General features: G+C 45.7%; 2 protein-coding genes across 11 annotated transcripts in view; one reads left to right on the top strand and one right to left on the bottom strand.

The window, feature by feature from the left end:
• Window positions 1-570: 570 nt before the first annotated feature.
• LOC149984888 (uncharacterized) lies at window positions 571-2,803 on the top strand. The gene is made up of 4 exons (XM_090186054.1): window positions 571-579; window positions 797-1,125; window positions 1,218-1,354; window positions 1,481-2,803. Exons 1-4 carry the CDS (start codon window positions 571-573, stop codon window positions 2,719-2,721), a joined length of 1,716 nt encoding a protein of 571 aa, XP_090042180.1. The 3' UTR covers window positions 2,722-2,803.
• Window positions 2,804-8,485: 5,682 nt separating this feature from the next.
• Window positions 8,486-22,943, bottom strand: part of LOC110534321 (uncharacterized) — a 98,724-nt gene continuing 84,266 nt past the window's right edge. For all 10 annotated transcript variants that reach the window (XM_090190803.1, XM_090190759.1, XM_090190770.1 and 7 more), the window contains 15 exons: window positions 22,556-22,867; window positions 18,984-19,136; window positions 18,612-18,860; window positions 18,408-18,521; window positions 18,192-18,290; window positions 17,841-18,053; window positions 17,528-17,689; window positions 17,225-17,353; window positions 16,971-17,059; window positions 16,601-16,724; window positions 16,107-16,315; window positions 13,658-13,766; window positions 12,830-13,002; window positions 12,557-12,616; window positions 8,486-10,313 (listed from right to left, as the gene is read on the bottom strand). In XM_090190803.1, coding sequence (XP_090046929.1) covers window positions 10,103-10,313; window positions 12,557-12,616; window positions 12,830-13,002; window positions 13,658-13,766; window positions 16,107-16,315; window positions 16,601-16,724; window positions 16,971-17,059; window positions 17,225-17,353; window positions 17,528-17,689; window positions 17,841-18,053; window positions 18,192-18,290; window positions 18,408-18,521; window positions 18,612-18,860; window positions 18,984-19,136; window positions 22,556-22,867 — 2,406 coding nt within the window. In that variant the 3' untranslated portion in view covers window positions 8,486-10,102. The remainder of the gene's footprint in view (window positions 10,314-12,556; window positions 12,617-12,829; window positions 13,003-13,657; window positions 13,767-16,106; window positions 16,316-16,600; window positions 16,725-16,970; window positions 17,060-17,224; window positions 17,354-17,527; window positions 17,690-17,840; window positions 18,054-18,191; window positions 18,291-18,407; window positions 18,522-18,611; window positions 18,861-18,983; window positions 19,137-22,555; window positions 22,868-22,943) is intronic.

The raw sequence follows: 22,943 nt of genomic DNA, 5'->3' as shown, positions 1-22,943 counted from the left end.
TTCCTCAACCACTCTTCATTTGTCGGGCTGCTCTGTCTCAGAGCAGGGGATTGATGTGTGACACATACACACACACACACAATCAACCACGAAACCCCACCTCGCTCTCTATCTGTACCTCAACCTGTCTTTCTGCCACATTATTGGGAGTCCGTCTACAGAGCTAGAGATAGCCACAGCAGTGACAAGGTGAGTTTTCTTTGTATTGTTCTATATTGTAGAATCGTTTTTGTTTAATAAGTGGTTTTGATGGTCCAGCTTGGAGCATGATGCTGGCATCCCTAATGTTATGGGTTTGATTCTTGCATGGACCGTTATTCTGTCTGCTAAATGACCATTATTTAATCATTCCAATTACACCTTGGACAGAATCTTCCCTGAAAATAGTCGGCTGGACCAATTATTAGAAGGTTTTGGTTATTGTTTTAAACCAATGTAATATCTGAACAATTATGGGATACCCTAATATGTTACAGGAGTGCCCAGCCCACTTGTGTGGGTTTTGTTTATGTAGGTCAGTTGAAGACTTAGTGAAGTTGTTGTAGTTTCACAATTGTGGTAACAGATTTCATGTCTCATGTAGGTTGACATTTTTGTTGTTGTTGTTGCATTCTGGTGTTCCACTGAAAATGTGAAACTGAATAATTCTAACTTAGACATTGTAGATAGTCCTTCAAGATTACACTACGAGTTTCCCACATTTCAATGGTTCTGTTACAAGTCATATCTGCTGCCACTTCTAGTGGTATATGCTCCCATATGGTGGGAAGCTCACAAGAAATGTCTTTGGACTTAGGGAAACTCATATTTGACCTTATCCCCCTCTCCTAATGTTGATACCTCTGTTACCCCTCCCACCTCATCCTTCTCTCTCACCACATCCCCGATTAATACCCCAGACCTGTTACTCCTCTCTTCCCTTCTCCTCCTTCCAGCCATGCGTCCATCCAACTCTGTGACCTTTGAACCCAGGGTGGAGCGAGGTGTTCCCTGGGGTCGCGACCTCTTTACCTTTGTAACATCAGCAGCAGGCCACATGATGCGGACACTCCAGAGACCAAGGAAGAACAGGCCATCCAAACGTCAAGTCAACCACCGGCGCTTCCTACACAACATGATCCAGAGGTGTGTGTGTACCGTATGTGTTTCTGGTGAGAGTGAGTGCCATTATAAGATGCCTTAAACTAAAAGGTTATACTGCCCCTTCTCTCAAACAGGAAGTTTGCAGAGATAGAGGCAGCCAATCACCAGCTTGTGTCTGTCCTCTTCTCAACGGAGGTAGCGAATAGCAACACACCTTCCCCATCACGACAGCCAATAACCACTGACCAATCTAACAGCACCTCTAAAGAAGGTATTCTCTCTTTAATTATCCAGGTGACTTGATGCATAAATTAAGCAAACTGGGCTCCTATGATGTTTATACTTATCTTCACTTTTTGTCCTTTCTCCTCCCTCTGAATGAACCCCCATGACTCAGACTTCCCTCCAGCTCCTGTAAGTGCAGAAGCAAACCTTTCCCTTTGTTCACATGAAACTGAAGCCCTTGCAACAGAACAGAAAGACCCTGGAGACCAATGGAGGAGACTCTACCCCAAACATCTCCAAATGGACCAGCCTAACAGCAACACTCCAAGTAAAGGAACATACCAAACGACTCATAAACAGTGGGGCAGAACAGAAAATCCAACTGACTATAGATCATCCATAACATCAGAGAAAACCATTGTCTTAGAACAAGAGGAGGAACACTTTCACAAAGAACCCTTCAGTTGTGATGTCACTTCAGAGGAGAGCCTTTATAGCTGGATAGACAGCATTAGAGAGAAATATGAAACACAACTCAGACGCGACTCAAATTCAAATATCATGGCCCCAACTCAAAACCAGAGGGCCCTACCTCTAAACTTTGATACCTCAACTTTCAACCCAACACCCCTCTCTCCCGGACTCTCCCCTCTGTCTCTAGATTCCTGTGACTTTGGGGTCACAACGGTCGCAGACAACTCCGCTTGCTCCCAGTCCCAAAACAATATGTCAGACAGTGACACAGTGGAGAGCCAGAGAATGGACATGTTGAGCCTGTGGGACTCAGAGGTTGAACCACAGAATGATAGGGATCCGCCGGCCCATCTAGAGACCATCTGGGGGTATCCTGGTGATGAGAGGAGCCTAGGTGATAAGGCGCACGTTGATGACATCACGTTTCTGAACCAATCCGAAAGTTTCATAGAGAAGTTGATGCTCCACACCAGCAGCAGTAGGAGTGACGGTAGATCTGAGATGGAGAGGATTGACTGTGATGGAGGGCAGTATGAATACGGATCTGGATACGGATGTTCTATCGATCCAGTAACAGCCATAAGAGACTTCATTAGTGGCCAGGGCAGCTCACAGTGTATGTTGGAGAGTGCTGTGGGAAGACAAGGTACAGATAGGCAGTTCACCTGTTTAAATATTAACCCAAACCAACTGTCCACCTCTGTAGGCTACCATTCTGACTTCCCAGACCCCAACATCCTTCAGAGGTCTTGTCCCCAACAAGATGGTACCTTCTCATTGGTGAATGATGATATGAATCAGAATTGTATTCCCTATGAGGGAGTGGCCAGATCCTTCCCGGCCCTAGTTCACACCCCTCATCCACATCAGGTTCTGACCCCGCCCCTGGAAGATGATTGGCTGTTCACTGATATCATGGGGGCCCATCAGTGTGAGTAGTGGGTCCCGCTACTGCCCAAATTCGCTGCAGTGCCACTAAAAAGGGGGAATGATACTTCACCTTATAAATGATCTATTGTGGTTTGACTGTATTACTGTATTCCGTGGTTTGACTGTATTACTGTATTCCGTGGTTTGACTGTATTACTGTATTCTGTGGTTTGACTGTATTACTGTATTCCCTTCTTTATGTGTGTAATGTTAACTTATTGATAAATGGTGAAACGTAATTAAGTAAGTCAGTGTTAGTCTCTCCTTACATTAAATTACAGTAAATGTGTACATGTAACTGAGTGTTCACCAAACCAATTAACAAATTGAAACACACAAAATGTCAAAACCAACAACATATATTAAAGTTCATCCCAGTCAGATATGTTTTATAATTACAGCATCAAACAAAAAAATGATAATAAACAACACATTTCCAAAATGTTCAATTTCCACAGAAGCCATAAAAGAAAGAAAACAAAATAATATAATAATTATAACACCTTTGAAAAAGCACCGGTCTCTCTACAGCGGCACAGACACTTCATTCCAGGGGTCAGCCTTTAACCTTTAACCTCAAACCAACCTTCCTACTACTTCCCCTGAAGACCAAACCTAGATAGTTTAAAATGTAGTGATCTTAATTTTCACAACTTTAAAGTGACAGTTTGCATCCAAATAACATTTAAAACATCTGCTCAGATCTTTGACAAATCAGTTAGATTTACATATAAAATCTGCATCATCTCCAGAGAGATGGGACTGACTGTGAACCAATGCCAGCCACTGATACTGCCGGAGTCTGCCCTCTATTGGTGCATATGTAAAGTGCAGCATTTACAGTAACTTACAAAAAAAGTACATTTTGCCAAATAAATCACATGAAGTGGAAGAAAAAATAGACCAAATACATGTCATCATGTTTTCTATAATCAAATACTAATAGAACTCATTGTTAATTCAAAGATCCCATGTCCTCATTAGGCTGCTAGTTCTGAAGATCTGACTGTTTCTATAGTACTGTCATGAAAATGATCCAAAGGGATCTTGGCTTTGCTCTCCACTGTGTCAAGCTTGACATGAGATAATGATGGGGAACTGTAACTTTGCTCTCCACTGTGTCAAGCTTGACATGAGATAATGATGGGGAACTGTAACTTTACTTTCCACTGCGTCAAGCTTGACATGAGATAATGATGGGGAACTGTAACTTTGCTCTCCACTGTGTCAAGCTTGACATGAGATAATGATGGGGAACTGTAACTTTACTTTCCACTGCGTCAAGCTTGACATGAGATAATGATGGGGAACTGTAACTTTGCTCTCCACTGTGTCAAGCTTGACATGAGATAATGATGGGGAACTGTAACTTTACTTTCCACTGCGTCAAGCTTGACATGAGATAATGATGGGGAACTGTAACTTTGCTCTCCACTGTGTCAAGCTTGACATGAGATAATGATGGGAAACTGTAACTTTGCTCTCCACTGCGTCAAGCTTGACATGAGATAATGATGGGGAACTGTAACTTTACTTTCCACTGTGTCAAGCTTGACATGAGATAATGATGGGGAACTGTAACTTTGCTCTCCACTGCGTCAAGCTTGACATGAGATAATGATGGGGAACTGTAACTTTACTTTCCACTGTGTCAAGCTTGACATGAGATAATGATGGGGAACTGTAACTTTTCTCTCCACAGTGTCAAGCTTAACATGAGATAATGATGGGGAACTGTAACTTTACTTTCCACTGTGTCAAGCTTGACATGAGATAATGATGGGGAACTGTAACTTTTCTCTCCACAGTGTCAAGCTTAACATGAGATAATGATGGGGAACTGTAACTTTTCTCTCCACAGTGTCAAGCTTAACATGAGATAATGATGGGGAACTGTAAGTTTGCTCTCCACTGCATCAAGCTTAACATGAGATAATGATGGGGAACTGTAACGTTGCTCTCCACTGTGTCAAGCTTAACATGAGATAATGATGGGGAACTGTAACTTTGCTCTCCACTGCGTCAAGCTTAACATGAGATAATGATGGGGAACTGTAACTTTGCTCTCCACTGCATCAAGCTTAACATGAGATAATGATGGGGAACTGTAACTTTGCTCTCCACTGCGTCAAGCTTAACATGAGATAATGATGGGGAACTGTAACTTTGCTCTCCACTGCATCAAGCTTAACATGAGATAATGATGGGGAACTGTAACTTTTATCTCCACTGCATCAAGCTTGACATGAGATAATGATGGGGAACTGTAACTTTGCTCTCCACTGTGTCAAGCTTAACATGAGATAATGATGGGGAACTGTAACTTTGCTCTCCACAGTGTCAAGCTTAACATGAGATAATGATGGGGAACTGTAACTTTGCTCTCCACTGCGTCAAGCTTAACATGAGATAATGATGGGGAACTGTAACTTTGCTCTCCACTGTGTCAAGCTTGGCATGAGATAATGATGGGGAACTGTAACTTTGCTCTCCACTGTGTCAAGCTTGACATGAGATAATGATGGGGAACTGTAACTTTGCTCTCCACTGCGTCAAGCTTAACATGAGATAATGATGGGGAACTGTAACTTTGCTCTCCACTGTGTCAAGCTTGGCATGAGATAATGATGGGGAACTGTAACTTTGCTCTCCACTGCATCAAGCTTAACATGAGATAATGATGGGGAACTGTAACGTTGCTCTCCACTGTGTCAAGCTTGACATGAGATAATGATGGGGAACTGTAACTTTGCTCTCCACTGCATCAAGCTTGACATGAGATAATGATGGGGAACTGTAACTTTGCTCTCCACTGCGTCAAGCTTGACATGAGATAATGATGGGGAACTGTAACTTTGCTCTCCACTGCATCAAGCTTGACATGAGATAATGATGGGGAACTGTAACTTTTCTCTCCACAGTGTCAAGCTTGACATGAGATAATGATGGGGAACTGTAACTTTGCTCTCCACTGCATCAAGCTTGGCATGAGATAATGATGGGGAACTGTAACTTTTCTCTCCACTGCGTCAAGCTTAACATGAGATAATGATGGGGAACTGTAACTTTTCTCTCCACTGCGTCAAGCTTAACATGAGATAATGATGGGGAACTGTAACTTTGCTCTCCACTGTGTCAAGCTTAACATGAGATAATGATGGGGAACTGTAACTTTTCTCTCCACTGCGTCAAGCTTAACATGAGATAATGATGGGGAACTGTAAGTTTGCTCTCCACTGCGTCAAGCTTGACATGAGATAATGATGGGGAACTGTAACTTTGCTCTCCACTGCATCAAGCTTGACATGAGATAATGATGGGGAACTGTAACTTTGCTCTCCACTGTGTCAAGCTTGGCATGAGATAATGATGGGGAACTGTAACTTTGCTCTCCACTGCGTCAACCTTAACATGAGATAATGATGGGGAACTGTAACTTTGCTCTCCACTGTGTCAAGCTTGACATGAGATAATGATGGGGAACTGTAACTTTGCTCTCCACTGCGTCAAGCTTGACATGAGATAATGACGGGGAACTGTAACTTTGCTCTCCACTGCATCAAGCTTGACATGAGATAATGATGGGGAACTGTAACTTTGCTCTCCACTGCGTCAAGCTTAACATGAGATAATGACGGGGAACTGTAACTTTGCTCTCCACTGTGTCAAGCTTGACATGAGATAATGATGGGGAACTGTAACTTTGCTCTCCACTGCGTCAAGCTTGGCATGAGATAATGATGGGGAACTGTAACTTTGCTCTCCACTGCGTCAAGCTTAACATGAGATAATGATGGGGAACTGTAACTTTGCTCTCCACTGTGTCAAGCTTGACATGAGATAATGATGGGGAACTGTAACTTTGCTCTCCACTGCGTCAAGCTTGACATGAGATAATGACGGGGAACTGTAACTTTGCTCTCCACTGCATCAAGCTTGACATGAGATAATGATGGGGAACTGTAACTTTGCTCTCCACTGCGTCAAGCTTAACATGAGATAATGATGGGGAACTGTAACGTTGCTCTCCACTGTGTCAAGCTTGACATGAGATAATGATGGGGAACTGTAACTTTGCTCTCCACTACATCAAGCTTGACATGAGATAATGATGGGGAACTGTAACTTTGCTCTCCACTGCATCAAGCTTAACATGAGATAATGATGGGGAACTGTAACTTTGCTCTCCACTGCATCAAGCTTAACATGAGATAATGATGGGGAACTGTAACTTTGCTCTCCACTGTGTCAAGCTTAACATGAGATAATGATGGGGAACTGTAACTTTGCTCTCCACTGTGTCAAGCTTAACATGAGATAATGATGGGGAACTGTAACTTTGCTCTCCACTGTGTCAAGCTTGACATGAGATAATGATGGGGAACTGTAAGTTTGCTCTTTAAACAACCTTTTAGTTGTTCAACCCTGCATGCTTTTCAAGGGGAATGTCCTAGTCTTATGTGGAGGGAGATAAATACTCTTCCTTGTACAAGAGCAGACAACCGGGAGACTATGCGGCCAATGCTATAATCAATGGAATGCACCGCCATGCAAATACGTAGTGTTTAACTAGACTGAGCAGCGAAACGTCCCTATGTCAAGGTGTCGTGTGTCTGTAAGAACAGTATGTGGACAGGATATTTATTCTCTGTACAGACTTCTGTTGTGTCAGGCAGAGAGGTTCTGGGGCTGAGAGGAGTTCAAATATAAACAATATACACTAACAAAAAGGTTTTGCACTTGTTAAACTTGAATGAATGGTGAATGTTGTTGGAGATTAAAGGGGTCAAACCATATCTTCTAACTGGCTAGAAATCTCCCTGTCTGTCACTTAATGAAAAGACAACACTTTGGAAGATTCGACCCCTTATGACTTCCGCAAAAACACTATTATGATATAAGGGGAGGGAAGCCTAGAGCGTTACTGTTCTAGAATGATCTATACAGAAATTCCGGGTAGAAACAGGGTTTTCTTGGTGCTTCATAGGACAGATCTGAAGACAATGAACTCAACGGAAGTTGCTGGAAAAAGTCCTCCACTTTGGTCTGTTATTCCAGAGGGTAGTTCTATGGATTACAGTGGAAATTCCTCCAACACCCGTCTCTGCCCTACTACTCTACTTGAATCTATTCTATTCTACTACGTATACAATAAGTCCCTTTTCTCATCCATACGCCCACCATTTGGTTAAACACAAAAGCTTTGTTCCATAAATATATTACACAATGAATGAATTTAAAAAAACATTATTACAATGTACAATATGTCTGTTTGATAAACACAAAAGATATGGATGCTTATGATATGTTGAGAATGACTAGCAGTCTCAAAACACCAACATTACGTCCTCAATTTTCACATGTTCCTGTTCTGTGTAAGAGATTCCAGTGTCCTGCTCCACAGGTGAGTTCTGATGTAGTGTTGGTTACTGTCTTAAATGCCTGTCATCTCTCTGTCCAATACATTTCCAGTGCATTCCCTACTAACCAAGACCTACAAACTTCCCTAACATCCTGATACACTGTCAAATAGAACAACCAATACCCCATCCAGGAATTATTCAACAACACAAGTCTACATAGATAGACAGATGTTGTTAACCACAATCTACCTAGTAATTGTGATTCTGTTCTTAACCTCTCTCTATTGTCATGGTTATAGTATGTGTGAGGCCCTGCCTTCCTTTCCATCAGTGCCAGTGATACCATACCAGTATGTCATCTACCAATGATATGTCTGAACAGACTGGAAAGAATACAAAAAACAACCAGCGGCAATAAATAATGGAGGATTTTGCTCATATTCAGACTGATATAAATGACATAGATTCAACTGCCTGTATTTATAAGAAGTTATATGTTAAAGACTTAAAGAAACTATCTACCTACTGTAGCTATCTACCTACTGTACCTATGCAATCCATTGGCCTAACTACAGTAACTATCTATCTGTCTCAATCCAAAAAGGTCAATGAATGTCTAGATAACCCAGATCAGAGCACAGCACCGAAGACAGACTGCATGGTTTGTTTTGCAATAGTGTTTGATGCAACTGCAACAGCATGTTTGGTTGTCATCGCTTCTCATGACAAAAGATAGCAACATTTCATCATCTTATGACAATCATAAGATGGATTGATAAGGTCTACGATGATGCCGGTGTTTATGCCCTAGCCAGTTTCACCAGTATGTGTGATGATGGAGTGAAATATCATCAGTCTTTTTCTATAGAAACTTGACGCTGGCTTCATTCTTCGTTGTGCATACAACAGCAAGGTTGATTATCATTTTTCATTTTTTCCTCTCTCACTTAACCCTCTTCCCTGATTGATATTTCCCCCATATATGACCTAATTCAAACTACAAACAAATTAGTAATATATCCTAAAATACTTCACAGACATTCTGTGTTTGTTTTCTAAAATACATTTTAAAATAACAACTTGGTCTTAAATTGAAATTCAAGTGAGAGAGAGAAAGATGAACAACTCATGGGAGCTTCTCCCAGGCTTGTTAAAAGACAGAAGAGCATATCAGCTGTCTTTCACACCAGCAGTCAATGAGTGATTACCTTTTCCAAGACACACACTGACAGAGGGACTACATACATAGAAACATGAATCAGTCCCCTGTGTGTGTGTGTGTGTGTGTGTGTGCATGTGTGTGTGTGTTTCTCTAGTCTTGCAAAATGTCTTTCCAAACATGCAGATTGTCATTAACCCTTTGAGGAGTGGAACAGTATTCGGAGTGTTTTATTCCAGGATTCTACAGCATTCTAGAACATTTAGCAGCCCTTTGCGATGTCCTCAACTAGAACGCTAAACACAGGCGGAATATTGTCAGAGTTCCTCAAAGGGTTAAACATGGCCTTACATTGATAGTGGCCAGTAGCCATCTTACTTCTGCCATTTGAATCATAATACAGTATCATCATAATAGAACATGGCTATGATGATAGAATTCACTTTCCCTCAGATTTCTGGGAGATGAAGTTTCCCCCAGTGAGATTACAGTCCATATTCTTGCTCACGAATCATCAACAAATCCTCTTCCCCCCTTAAATTGTGTGTGTGTGTGTGTGAGAGAGAGAGAGTGTGTGTGAGTGTGTGTGTATGCTCCCTGTTCAAGTTTGGACTGCAGAGGAAATAGTTTAAAGAAGTGCAGGATCAGTAAGTCAGTCTATGTGAGGGTGTATTTGTATGTACATATACATGTATGCAGGCCTATGTGTACATATACATGTATGCAGGTCTATGTGTACATATACATGTATGCAGGCCTATGTGTACATATACATGTATGCAGGCCTATGTGTACATATACATGTATGCAGGCCTATGTGTCTGTGTGAGTATGTATCTGTATGTATGCGTGTGTGTTTGTGTGTGTATTACTCAGTGTCGTTGAGGCTGTATGGTGGGGGGGGTCCTAGACTGTTGTTTTCAGAGGGGGGTGTGGGGGTGCCGGGGCCAGTTCCGGGGCCAGTACCAGAAGAAGGAGTCGGGGAGGGGGGGGGCTCCTCCGAGTCAGAGTTCTCACACGACAGATCATCCACCAACGCCCTGCGACCTGAGCGCATCCCAAGGGGCATCGGAGCACGCCTGGCGGGAGAGAGGTGGTAGAGAGGGTCATGGAGATGGAGAGGAGATAAAGGGAGGGTTCATACAGTGCATTTGGAAAGTATTCAGATCCCTTGACCTTTTTCCACATTTTGTTACATTACAGCCTTATTGTAAAATTGATTAAACCATTCCCCCCCCCCCCCCTCATCAACCGACACACAATACCCCATAATGACATAGCAAAAACAGGTTTTTATACATTTAAAACTTTTATACAAAAATGTAAAACTGAAATATCACATTTACATAAGTATTCAGTCCCTTTACTCAGAGCTTTGTTATCATCACAGATCTCTCTGTACATCTTTCCCTCGATCCTGACTAGTCTCCCAGTCCCTGCTGCTGAACATTTTCCCCACAGCATGATGCTGCCACCACCATGCTTCACCGTAGGGATGGTGCCAGGTTTCCTCCAGAAGTAACACTTGGCATTCAGGCCAGAGTGCAATCTTGGTTTCCTCAGACCAGAGAATCTTGTTTCTGTCACGCCCTGATCTGTTTCACCTGTTCCTGTTATTAACTCCAGGTGTCTCTTATTTTCCCCAGTGTATTTATCCCTGTCTCTCTGTGCCAGTTTGTCTTATATGTTAGTCAAGTCAACCAGCTGTAATGTGGTCTGTGTGTAGCTGGTGTAGAGGAGTTAGGCGCAGGACAGTAGACATGAGTAAATAAACTTATTTTACTCAAAATAAACAAATACAATACAAACTAAGCGAGCCCACATAAACGAACCATATTACAAAAAAACAATCACTCACAAACAAACATGGGGGAACAGAGGGTAAATAATGAACATGTAATTGGGGCATTGAAACCAGGTGTGTAAAGACAAAGACAAAACAAATGGAAAATGAAAAGTGGATCGGCGATGGCTAGAAGGCCGGTGACGTGGACCGCCAAATGCCCCCCGAACAAGGAGAGGGACCGACTTCGGTGGAAGTCGTGACACCAGCGTGTTTTTCCCATTCTCCTTTTGCTATTCTCTTTTTGATAGTCCTCCCGGTTTTGACCCCTGCCTGACTCTGGACTACTTTCCCACCTGCCTGATCATTCTGCCTGCCCTCACCTTGATTCTGCCTGCCCTTCAGTACCTTTTGGACTCTGAACTGGTTTTGACCCCTGCCTGACTCTGGACTTCTTTCCCGCCTGCCTGATCATCCTGCCTGCCCTGACCTTGACTCTTGGACTTTGACTCTTGGACCTTGACTCTTTGACCTTGACTTTTGGACTCTGAACTGGTTTTGACCTTTTGCCTGTCCACGACCATCCTCTTGCCTTACCTTGTGTCATGATAGTTTCTCATTGTCTGAGAGTCTTCAGGTGCCTTTTGGCAAACTACAAGCATGCTGTCATGTGCCTTTTACTGAGGAGTGGCTTCCGTCTGGCCAATCCACCATAAAGGCCTGATTGATGGAGTGCTGCAGAGACGGTTGTCCTTCCGGAATGCTCTCCCATCTTCACAGAAGAACTATAGAGCTCTGTCAGAGGGACCATCGGGTTCTTGGTCACCAAGGCTCTTCTCCTCAGATTGCTCAGTATGGCTGGTTGGCTAGCTCTAGGAAGAGTCTTGGTTCTAAACTTCTTCCATTTTTTAGTACGCTTCCCCAGATCAGTGCCTCAACACAATCCTGTCTCGAAGCTCTACGGACAATTCCTTCGACCCCATGGCTTGGTTTATGCTCTGACATGCACTGTCAACTGTGGGACCTTATATAAACAGGTGCGTGCCTTTACAAATCATGTCCAATCAATATAATTTATTACAGGGGACTCCAATCAAGTTGTAGAAACATCTCAAGGATGATCAATGGAAACAGGATGAACCTGAGCTCAATTTCGAGTTTCATAGCTAAGGGTTTCAATAGTTATGTAAATAAGGTATTTCTGTTTATTTTTAATAAAAGATCAAGCATTTCCCCAATTTTTTTTCTCACTTTGTCATTATGGGGTATTGTGTGTAGATTGATTAACATTTTTTAAAATCCATTGTAGAATAAGGCTGTAACGTAACAAAATGTGGAAAAAAGGCAGTGTATATCTGATATGTCTCTATAAGGGACTGGAAAGACAAGAGCCCTCTTGTGTTATAAAGGTTACTAAACCCCTGAGACATCAAACTAATGAGAGGACAGTATTTCCTCAGTTTAAAATATACTGCAGTCCACACAACTAACAGAAATCTTAACTTAATGAATTGCACACGCACGCACACACAGACCTACTTCTCTGGTTTCCGTTCAGATGTGGTGATGCTGAGTGGATGGAGTGGAGTGTGAGGCAGACTGATGGACAGTGTATCAGTGTTAGATGAGGTCAATGGAAGAAAAAACATGCAATAATACAACATGGTGGTAGTAGGTGGCAATGGAACTGCAAACATACAATGGATCTGGGAGGGTCACTCAGATTTCACACACACACACACACACACACACACACACACACACACACACACACACACACACACACACACACACACACACTGGTAGTATTACCTGAGGTGGCTGCGTAGAGCGGTGATCTCGCGGGTCATGCTCTGGGAGCTGTCAGTCAGCTCCTCCATCTCTCTCTGCAGTTTACGTCTCTGGGCGTTGGAACGAGAGTTATCCTCCTCCACCTCCTCGAGCTGCCTCTTCAGCTGCCTCAGCCGGCCCATAGACTTATCCAACTGGAGAGAGGAGGGAGGGGGAAGGGTGTAGAGGGAGTGAGAGAGATGAAGAGAATAGTTCAAGTGGAAGAGGAGAAGACAATAGAAGAAGGGGGGAAGGGTATCAGAGAGGGCCAGAGGGAGACAGTTGGACAGATTAAGCACAGAACACGAGGACTGGGATTACATCCCACAGATTAAATTCCAGATGATTTTTGAGAGGGGGTCAGTATCACCTCTACCTCTACACTGTAGAGGGATTATTTTGTTCAGTATAATTTGGGAGGAGATAACCCCTACCTTCCCCTGGTGCCAGGGCTGGATTAGATTAGGATTGGGATTAGCAGGACCAACCACTCCTTTTGGGATGAAAACACACCCTACTGTATCTCTCCATCTCTATGGTGAACTCATAGAGAAGAGGTTTCATACCTGTTCTCTGGACTGGTCTGTACTGGTTCATACCTGTTCTCTGTACTGGTTCGTACTAGTTCTCTGTACTGGTTCGTACCTGTTCTCTGTACTGGTCTATACTGGTTCGTACCTGTTCTCTGCACTGGTCTGTACTGGTTCGTACCTGTTCTCTGTACTGGTTTGTACTGGTTCGTACCTGTTCTCTGTACTGGTCTGTACTGGTTCGTACCTGTTCTCTGTACTGGTCTGTACTGGTTCGTACCTGTTCTCTGTACTGGTCTGCGTGTCTCCTCTCGTCCTCTGCCTGCATCATCACCTCCTTCAGTTTTTTCTCTGTCTTCCTCACCAGCTTGTTGGCTATCGCTCGCTCTCTGGGGGGAGGGGAGAAAGACTGTGAGTCATGTTTTATCCCCATACCCAGAACATACAGTCAGAATAGTAGTGGAAGAAGTTAGATGTTAGAGGGAGGAGATGGGAAGGAAAAGGAAGAGAGGGATGGGAGGAGAAGTAAAGTGTGAGGAAAGTAACAAGGCGAGAGAAGAAGTAACAAGGCGAGAGAAGAAAGTAACAAGGCGAGAGAAGAAGTAACAAGGCGAGAGAAGAAAGTAACAAGGCGGGATGAGAAAGTAACAAGGCGAGAAGAAAGTAACAAGGTGAGAGGAGAAAGTAACAAGGCGAGAGAAGAAAGTAACAAGGCGAGAGAAGAAAGTAACAAGGCGAGAGAAGAAAGTAACAAGGCGAGAGAAGAAGTAACAAGGCGAGAGAAGAAAGTAACAAGGCGAGAGAAGAAGTAACAAGGCGAGAGAAGAAAGTAACAAGGCGAGAGGAGAAAGTAACACGGCGAGAGAAGAAAGTAACAAGGCGAGAGAAGAAAGTAACAAGGCGAGAGGAGAAAGTAACAAGGCGAGAGAAGAAAGTAACAAGGCGAGAGAAGAAAGTAACAAGGCGAGAGAAGAAAGTAACAAGGCGAGAGAAGAAGTAACAAGGCGAGAGAAGAAAGTAACAAGGCGAGAGAAGAAGTAACAAGGCGAGAGAAGAAAGTAACAAGGCGAGAGAAGAAAGTAACAAGGCGAGAGGAGAAAGTAACACGGCGAGAGAAGAAAGTAACAAGGCGAGAGAAGAAAATAACAAGGCGAGAGGAGAAAGTAACAAGGCGAGAGAAGAAAGTAACAAGGCGAGAGAAGAAAGTAACAAGGCGAGAGAAGAAGTAACAAGGCGAGAGAAGAAGTAACAAGGCGAGAGAAGAAGTAACAAGGCGAGAGAAGAAAGTAACAAGGCGAGAGAAGAAGTAACAAGGCGAGAGGAGAAAGTAACAAGGCGAGAGAAGAAGTAACAAGGCGAGAGAGGAAAGTAACAAGGCGAGAGGAGAAGTAACAAGGCGAGAGAAGAAGTAACAAGGCGAGAGAAGAAGTAACAAGGCGAGAGAAGAAAGTAACAAGGTGAGAGAAGAAAGTAACAAGGCGAGAGAAGAAAGTAACAAGGTGAGAGAAGAAAGTAACAAGGCGAGAGAAGAAAGTAACAAGGCGAGAGAAGAAAGTAACAAGGCGAGAGAAGAAAGTAACAAGGCGAGAGAAGAAAGTAACAAGGCGAGAGAAGAAAGTAACAAGGCGAGAGAAGAAAGTAACAAGGCGAGAGAAGAAGTAACAAGGCGAGAGAAGAAAGTAACAAGGCGAGAGAAGAAGTAACAAGGTGAGAGAAGAAAGTAACAAGGCGAGAGAAGAAAGTAACAAGGCGAGAGGAGAAAGTAACAAGGCGAGAGGAGAAGTAACAAGGTGAGAGAAGAAGTAACAAGGCGAGAGAAGAAGTAACAAGGCGAGAGAAGAAAGTAACAAGGCGAGAGAAGAAAGTAACAAGGCGAGAGAAGAAGTAACAAGGCGAGAGAAGAAAGTAACAAGGTGAGAGAAGAAAGTAACAAGGCGAGAGAGGAAAGGAACAAGGCGAGAGAAGAAGTAACAAGGCGAGAGGAGAAGTAACAAGGTGAGAGAAGAAGTAACAAGGCGAGAGAAGAAAGTAACAAGGCGAGAGAAGAAGTAACAAGGCGAGAGGAGAAAGTAACAAGGCGAGAGAAGAAGTAACAAGGCGAGAGAAGAAGTAACAAGGCGAGAGAAGAAAGTAACAAGGCGAGAGGAGAAAGTAACAAGGCGAGAGGAGAAGTAACAAGGCGAGAGAAGAAGTAACAAGGCGAGAGAAGAAGTAACAAGGCGAGAGAAGAAGTAACAAGGCGAGAGAGGAAAGGAACAAGGCGAGAGAAGAAGTAACAAGGCGAGAGGAGAAGTAACAAGGCGAGAGAAGAAGTAACAAGGCGAGAGAGGAAAGGAACAAGGCGAGAGAGGAAAGGAACAAGGCGAGAGAGGAAAGGAACAAGGCGAGAGAGGAAAGGAATAAGGCGAGAGAAGAAAGGAACAAGGCGAGAGAAGAAAGGAACAAGGCGAGAGAAGAAGTAACAAGGCGAGAGAGGAAAGGAACAAGGCGAGAGAGGAAAGGAACAAGGCGAGAGAAGAAGTAACAAGGCGAGAGAAGAAAGGAACAAGGCGAGAGAAGAAGTAACAAGGCGAGAGAGGAAAGGAACAAGGCGAGAGAGGAAAGGAACAAGGCGAGAGAGGAAAGGAACAAGGCGAGAGAGGAAAGGAACAAGGCGAGAGAGGAAAGGAACAAGGTGAGAGAAGAAGTGCGAGGGGAAATCCATCAGTGAATGTGTGTGTTCCCCTCACTGTCTCTCCTGCTCCAGCTGCTCCTCCATGCCGTCCATCTTGGCCTCCAGGGCGGCGACACTGAGCCTGTGTTTTCCCCTGACAGCTCCCTCCATCTCCCCCAGCTTCAGCTTCAGCTCCTTGTTATGCCTCTCCAGAGCCTCCCTGGCCCCCTCAGTCTTCTGGCCCAGGGTCCTCTCTCCCTGCAGCTGCACCGTCAGAGTCTCCACCTGGGGAGGGAGGGGAGACAGAGGGATAGAAAGGGAGATTAAAACCAAGAAAAATTGACAAATGTAAATCGAGTCCCGTATACTGTGTGTGTGTGTGTGTGTGTGTGTGTGTGTCTATATGTGTGTGTGTGTGTGTGTGTGTGTGTGTGTGTGTGTGTGTGTGTGTGTGTGTGTGTCTGTGTGTGTGTGTGTGTGTGTGTGTGTGTGTGTGTCTGTGTGTGTGTGTGTGTGTGTGTGTGTCTATATGTGTGTGTGTGTAGGGGTAAGTATTGTGAGAGTGTGTACCTGAAGTGTTGTCTTCCTGTGTCTCTCGGCCACTAGTTCAGCATTGCTTTGCTCCTCCTCCAACTCCTCCTCCAGCTGAGTGACTCGTGCCTCCAACCTCCGCTTCTCATCACACAGAGCCGACCTGACAACACACACACCGTGAGTAATACACAGTAATACACACACCGTGAGTAATACACACGCATAATACACACACCGTGAGTTATACACACGCATAATACACAGTAATACACACACCGTGAGTAATACGCACACATAATATACAGTAATACACACACCGTGAGTAATACACACGCATAATACACAGTAATAAACACACATGAGTACACACACATACAGAAAGGAAAATAGAAAGAGAGATACTGACTTCCCGGTAGAGCTGTTGACAATCTCATCAGCCATCTCATCTCTCTCCTGCTGAGCCTGTCTCCTCATCTTCTCAGACACTGATAAATCCTACACACAGAGAGAGAGAGTCAGAGAGAGAGAGAAAGAGAGAGACAGACATAAGGAGAGAGACAGAGAGAGAAAGAGAGAGAGAGAGAGAGAGAGAGAGAGAGAGGGCGTTAGTATCCTAAAACACAAGAGTTTGTGTCTTCGCACACACACCAGCACACACACCTCTGTAAGCTGCAGTAACTCCGCCTCCAAGGTCTGCAAGCGCTTCTCTGTGTCTTTTGATTGGACGACCACCTCGTCACGGGCCAGCTTGGACTCATCCAGCTCACGAAGCACCTCCTTCATCTGAACCTGAGAGAGAGCGAAAAGGAGGGTTGATTAATATGGTTTTCTGTAAGGCTCTGTTCTGGGACACTTAACTTTCTCATTATAGCTGTGGTTTATATATCAGTTAACTGCACAGCATCTAATCTCAGACCGAGCAAGCAGCATTAGAAAGAAAGAGAGAAGGGGGGTGTAGCTTACCTGCAGTCTCCGTAGCTGCCTAAGCCCCTCCTCCCTGCCGCGATTGGCTGTCTCCACCTGGGCCTCAGCCTCCTGTAGCTCCCCCTCCAGCTGCTTCTTGACGGACATGGCCTGAGAGCGTTGACTTCTCTCCTCTTCTAGCTGGGTCTCCAACTCCCTCACCTGGGGGGGAAGGAGAGAAAGAGAAGAGGAGAGGGGGAAGGAAAGAAAGGGAACAGCAGAGAAAGAGAGAAGTTTAGCATCTAATCCAAATGAATAACTGTCTCCCCATATTCAGGCTTGATACACCTCTTCTTCTCTCTTCTCTCCATACCTGTTTGTTGAGAGACCTCCTCTTCTCCTCTCCTTTCTCCTCCTTGGTGCTGATCTCTCTCTCAAACTGGGCCCTGAGGGCTTGGAGGGTGACCTCGAGCCTCAGTCTGGAGTTCTCCGCCTCCCCCAGCTCCTCCTCCAGCTCCTGGGTCTGAGTGCGCAGGGACTCTGCCTCTGTCTCCAGGGCCCGCCGGGAACGCTCCAACTCATGCACCTGACACACGAGGAGAGAAATGTGTGAGATACATTTTCACTCTGCAATACAAATACACACATTCTCACATTCTCACACACACACACACACACACACACACACACACACACACACACACACACACACACACACACGTACATTCTTCCCCACGTCATCCTGTTGATTGACTAGTTGTTCCATGTCTATGCGGAGCTGCTTGTTAGATCTCTCCAGCTCGTCCCTCTGATCTTGGGCCTCCTGTAAGTGTGGATGGGAACAATGAAGTATCAACACTCACTATTACTTAGATGAAGATGAAAACAACTTTTTATGCTGATAACTGGATAATAATGTGTGTAGTCACTCCAATGGTACCTGCAGGGCTCGTGCCAGTGCCAGGGAGCGTGTCTCCTTCTCTCTATTGTCTGCCTCGGCCCTGTCTCTCTCCTCAGCCAGCCGGGCACTCACCGCCTTCTCCTCTGACAGGCACTGAGGGGGCAAAGGGCAGGGGTTACATCACGGGATATTATGTCATTATGGTTACCTCTCACCTTTAACCTCTAACCCCTGAACTCTGACCTGGTCAAACTTCTTCTGCCTCTTCTCCAGGGTGGTGCAGTTCTGTCTCTCTCTCTGCAGGGCCAGGGTCATATCCTCTATCTCCTCCCTCAGCCTCTCCCTCTGTCGCTCCACGCGTTCTTTCTCCTCCTCCTTCTGTCGTTCTCTCTGGACGGCCTGGTCTAGGTCTCTCTGCAGTTTCCTGCGCGTCTCCTCTCCTGCCTCCACCGCCCCATTCACCTCCTCCGACTGCCTCCGCAACTCAGCCAGCTAGAGGGAGAGCGGGAGAGAGGGAGTGATGGTGAGGAGGAAGATAGACTTACTGTAGAAGACAACTGAACATGTTTTATATTATAATCTAGAGGAAAGTTTTTTTTACACAATGATGATTACCTGCTGAGTGTGAGTCTGTATCTGCCTGGAGAGATCCTTGGCTCTCTCCTCTTCCTCCTCCACTCTCTCCATCAGTCCATTCCTCTCCTCCTCCAGAGCTCTCACCCTGGAGCCCAGAGCCAGCTTCTGACGAGTCTCATCCTGAAGTAGCTCCTGAGAGTGAAAGCAGGAAAGTGATCACGCTCTCCATAGCCGATGTGAGTAAGACCTTTAAACTGGTCAACATTCACAAGGCCGCAGGGCCAGACGGAATACCAGGACGTGTACTCCGAGCATGAGCTGACCAACTGGCAAGTGTCTCCCTGACCACCATAGTCCCTGTGCCCAAGTGTCTCCCTGACCACCATAGTCCCTGTGCCCAAGTGTCTCCCTGACCACCATAGTCCCTGTGCTCAAGTGTCTCACTGACCACCATAGTCCCTGTGCCCAAGTGTCTCCCTAACCACCATAGTCCCTGTGCCCAAGTGTCTCCCTGACCACCATAGTCCCTGTGCCCAAGTGCCTCCCTGACCACCATAGTCCCTGTGCTCAAGTGTCTCACTGACCACCATAGTCCCTGTGCCCAAGTGTCTCCCTAACCACCATAGTCCCTGTGCCCAAGTGTCTCCCTGACCACCATAGTCCCTGTACTCAAGTGTCTCCCTGACCACCATAGTCCCTGTGCCCAAGTGTCTCCCTGACCACCATAGTCCCTGTGCTCAAGTCTCTCCCTGACCACCATAGTCCCTGTACTCAAGTGTCTCCCTGACCACCATAGTCCCTGTGCCAAGTGTCTCCCTGACCACCATAGTCCCTGTGCTCAAGTGTCTCCCTGACCACCATAGTCCCTGTGCTCAAGTCTCTCCCTGACCACCATAGTCCCTGTGCCCAAGTGTCTCCCTGACCACCATAGTCCCTGTGCCCAAGTGTCTCCCTGACCACCATAGTCCCTGTGCCCAAGTGTCTCCCTGACCACCATAGTCCCTGTGCTCAAGTCTCTCCCTGACCACCATAGTCCCTGTGCCAAGTGTCTCCCTGACCACCATAGTCCCTGTGCTCAAGTGTCTCCCTGACCACCATAGTCCCTGTGCTCAAGTGTCTCCCTGACCACCATAGTCCCTGTGCCCAAGTGTCTCCCTGACCACCATAGTCCCTGTGCCCAAGTGTCTCCCTGACCACCATAGTCCCTGTGCTCAAGTCTCTCCCTGACCACCATAGTCCCTGTACTCAAGTGTCTCCCTGACCACCATAGTCCCTGTGCCAAGTGTCTCCCTAACCACCATAGTCCCTGTGCCAAGTGTCTCCCTGACCACCATAGTCCCTGTGCCCAAGTGTCTCCCTGACCACCATAGTCCCTGTGCCAAGTGTCTCCCTGACCACCATAGTCCCTGTGCCCAAGTGTCTCCCTGACCACCATAGTCCCTGTGCCCAAGTGTCTCCCTGACCACCATAGTCCCTGTGCTCAAGTCTCTCCCTGACCACCATAGTCCCTGTGCTCAAGTGTCTCACTGACCACCATAGTCCCTGTGCCAAGTGTCTCCCTGACCACCATAGTCCCTGTGCCCAAGTGTCTCACTGACCACCATAGTCCCTGTGCTCAAGTCTCTCCCTGACCACCATAGTCCCTGTGCTCAAGTGTCTCACTGACCACCATAGTCCCTGTGCCCAAGTGTCTCCCTGACCACCATAGTCCCTGTGCTCAAGTGTCTCCCTGACCACCATAGTCCCTGTGCTCAAGTGTCTCCCTGACCACCATAGTCCCTGTGCCCAAGAAGATCAAGGTAATCTGCCTAAATGACTACTGACCCGTAGTACTGTAGCCATGAAGTGCTTTGAAAGGCTGGTCATGGCTCACATCAACACCATCATCCCAGAAACACTAGACCCACTCCAATGTGCATACCACCCCAACAGATCCACAGATGAAGCAATCTCTATTGCACTCAACACTGCCCTTTCCCACCTGGACAAAAGGAACATCAATGCTATTCATTGACTACAGCTCAGCATTCAACACCATAGTGCCCACAAAGCTCATCACTAAGCTAAGGACCCTGGGACCAAACACCTGCCTCTGCAACTGGATCCTGGACTTCCTGACGGACCGCCCCCAGGTGGTAAGGGTAGGTAACAACTCATATTCCATGCTGATCCTCAACATAGTGGCCCCTCAGGGGTGTGTGCTCAGTTCCCTCCTGTACTTCCTGTTCACCCATGGCTGCACGGCCAGGCATGACTCCAACACCATTATTAAGTTTGCCGATGACACAACAGTGGTAGGCCTGATCACCGACAACGATGAGACAGCCTATAGGGAGGTCAGAGACGTGGCAGTGTGGTGCCAGGACAACAACCTCTCCCTCAACGTGATCAAGTCAGAGATGATGATTGTGGACTACAGGAAAAGGAGGGCCGAGCACGCCCCCATTCTCATCGACGGGGCTGTAGTGGAGCAGGTTGAGAGCTTCAAGTTCCATGGTGTCTACATCACCAACAAACTAACATGGTCCAAGCACATCAAGACAGTCGTGAGGAGGGCACGACAAAACCTATTACCCCTCAGGAGACTGAAAAGATTTGGAATAGATCCTCAGATCCTCAAAAAGTTCCACAGCAGCACCATCGAGAGCTGGTTGCATCACCGCCTGGTATGGCAACTGCTCGGCCTCCAACCACAAGGCACTACAGAGGGTAGTGTGTACGGCCCAGTACATCACTGGGGCCAAGTTCCTGCCACCCAGGACATCTACACCAGGCGGTGTCAGAGGAAGGCCCTAAAAATGGCCAAAGACCCCAACAACCCTAGTCATAGACTGTTCTCTCTGCTACTGCACGGCAAGCGGTACCGGAGCGCCAATTCTAGGTCCAAAAGGCTTCTTAACAGCTTCTACCCCCAAGCCATAAGACTGCTAAACAGGTAATCAAATGGCTACCTGGACTATTTGCATTACCCCCCTTTTTTTACACTGCTACTACTCTCTGTTTATAATCTATGCATCGTCACTTTACCTCTACCTACATGTACATATTACCTCAATTACCTGGACTAACCTGTACCCCTGCAGATTAACTCGGTACCGGTACCCCCTGTATATAGCCAGATTATTGTTCTTTAATTGTTGTTCTTTTAGGTTTTCGTTATCTGGAACTGTCTGCTGAATAGTGATGGATAATGGTGAAACTTAAGAAGTTAATCTTGATGTGTGTGGGTGTGCGCTAGGAGGTTGGAATAAACTTTTGAACCTGCTTTGTCCTGGTCGATAGGAGGAAGGATATTTTATAACCTATGACGTCATATTTTGTATATAAACTGTTGTTCGTGGTTCCATGGCAGCGCGCTCCGAGAATAAATACTATTATATAATTTTGATAAGACTGGTCCCTGTCTATTTTATACAAATAAGAACCTTACAAATTCTTAAAAATAGACAGAGTGTATTTAATTAATGAACACATATAGGAATTATGAAAGTCCTGTGACAGGTCTACTACACCTGTTGTATTCGGTGCATGTGACAAATAAAATTTGATTTGATTATAAACAGAGGATGAAGGAGTTGACAGTGTGTGTGAATGTGTGTGTGTGTGTGTACCTGAGCGTCGTGGAGCTGGCTCTCCAGGCTGCTGACCTCCTTGTTGAGACGGAGCGACTTGGAGTCAGAGGAGGAGAGAGAACTAGAGAGGGTCTCCATCTCAGACTGTAGCTTGTGCAGTCGCTCCTCTCTCTCCTCTCTCTCTCTGTCGGCCTGTGCGAGGCGTGCGGTCAGCTCCTGGAGTTGGCCCTCTGCCCTCTTGCGGCCCCTCTCACTCTCCATGCGGCCCCCCTGCAGGGACTTCAGCTCTGAGGCCAAGCTCACCCTCTCGTCCTCTAATAGAGTCTTGGCCTTCTCTAGGGACTGACGGGCCTGGGGAAACCATATAACATCAGGAATTACTACATACATACCATATGCATAGAAACACTATGTTACAGACGTCTCA

The sequence above is a fragment of the Oncorhynchus mykiss genome, chromosome 2 (assembly GCF_057628025.1).
Source record: "Oncorhynchus mykiss isolate SJ-2025 chromosome 2, ASM5762802v1, whole genome shotgun sequence".
Lineage (NCBI taxonomy): Eukaryota > Metazoa > Chordata > Actinopteri > Salmoniformes > Salmonidae > Oncorhynchus > Oncorhynchus mykiss.
Note: the sequence above shows the minus strand (reverse complement) of the source record. Positions and strands in the feature narration are given on the sequence as shown.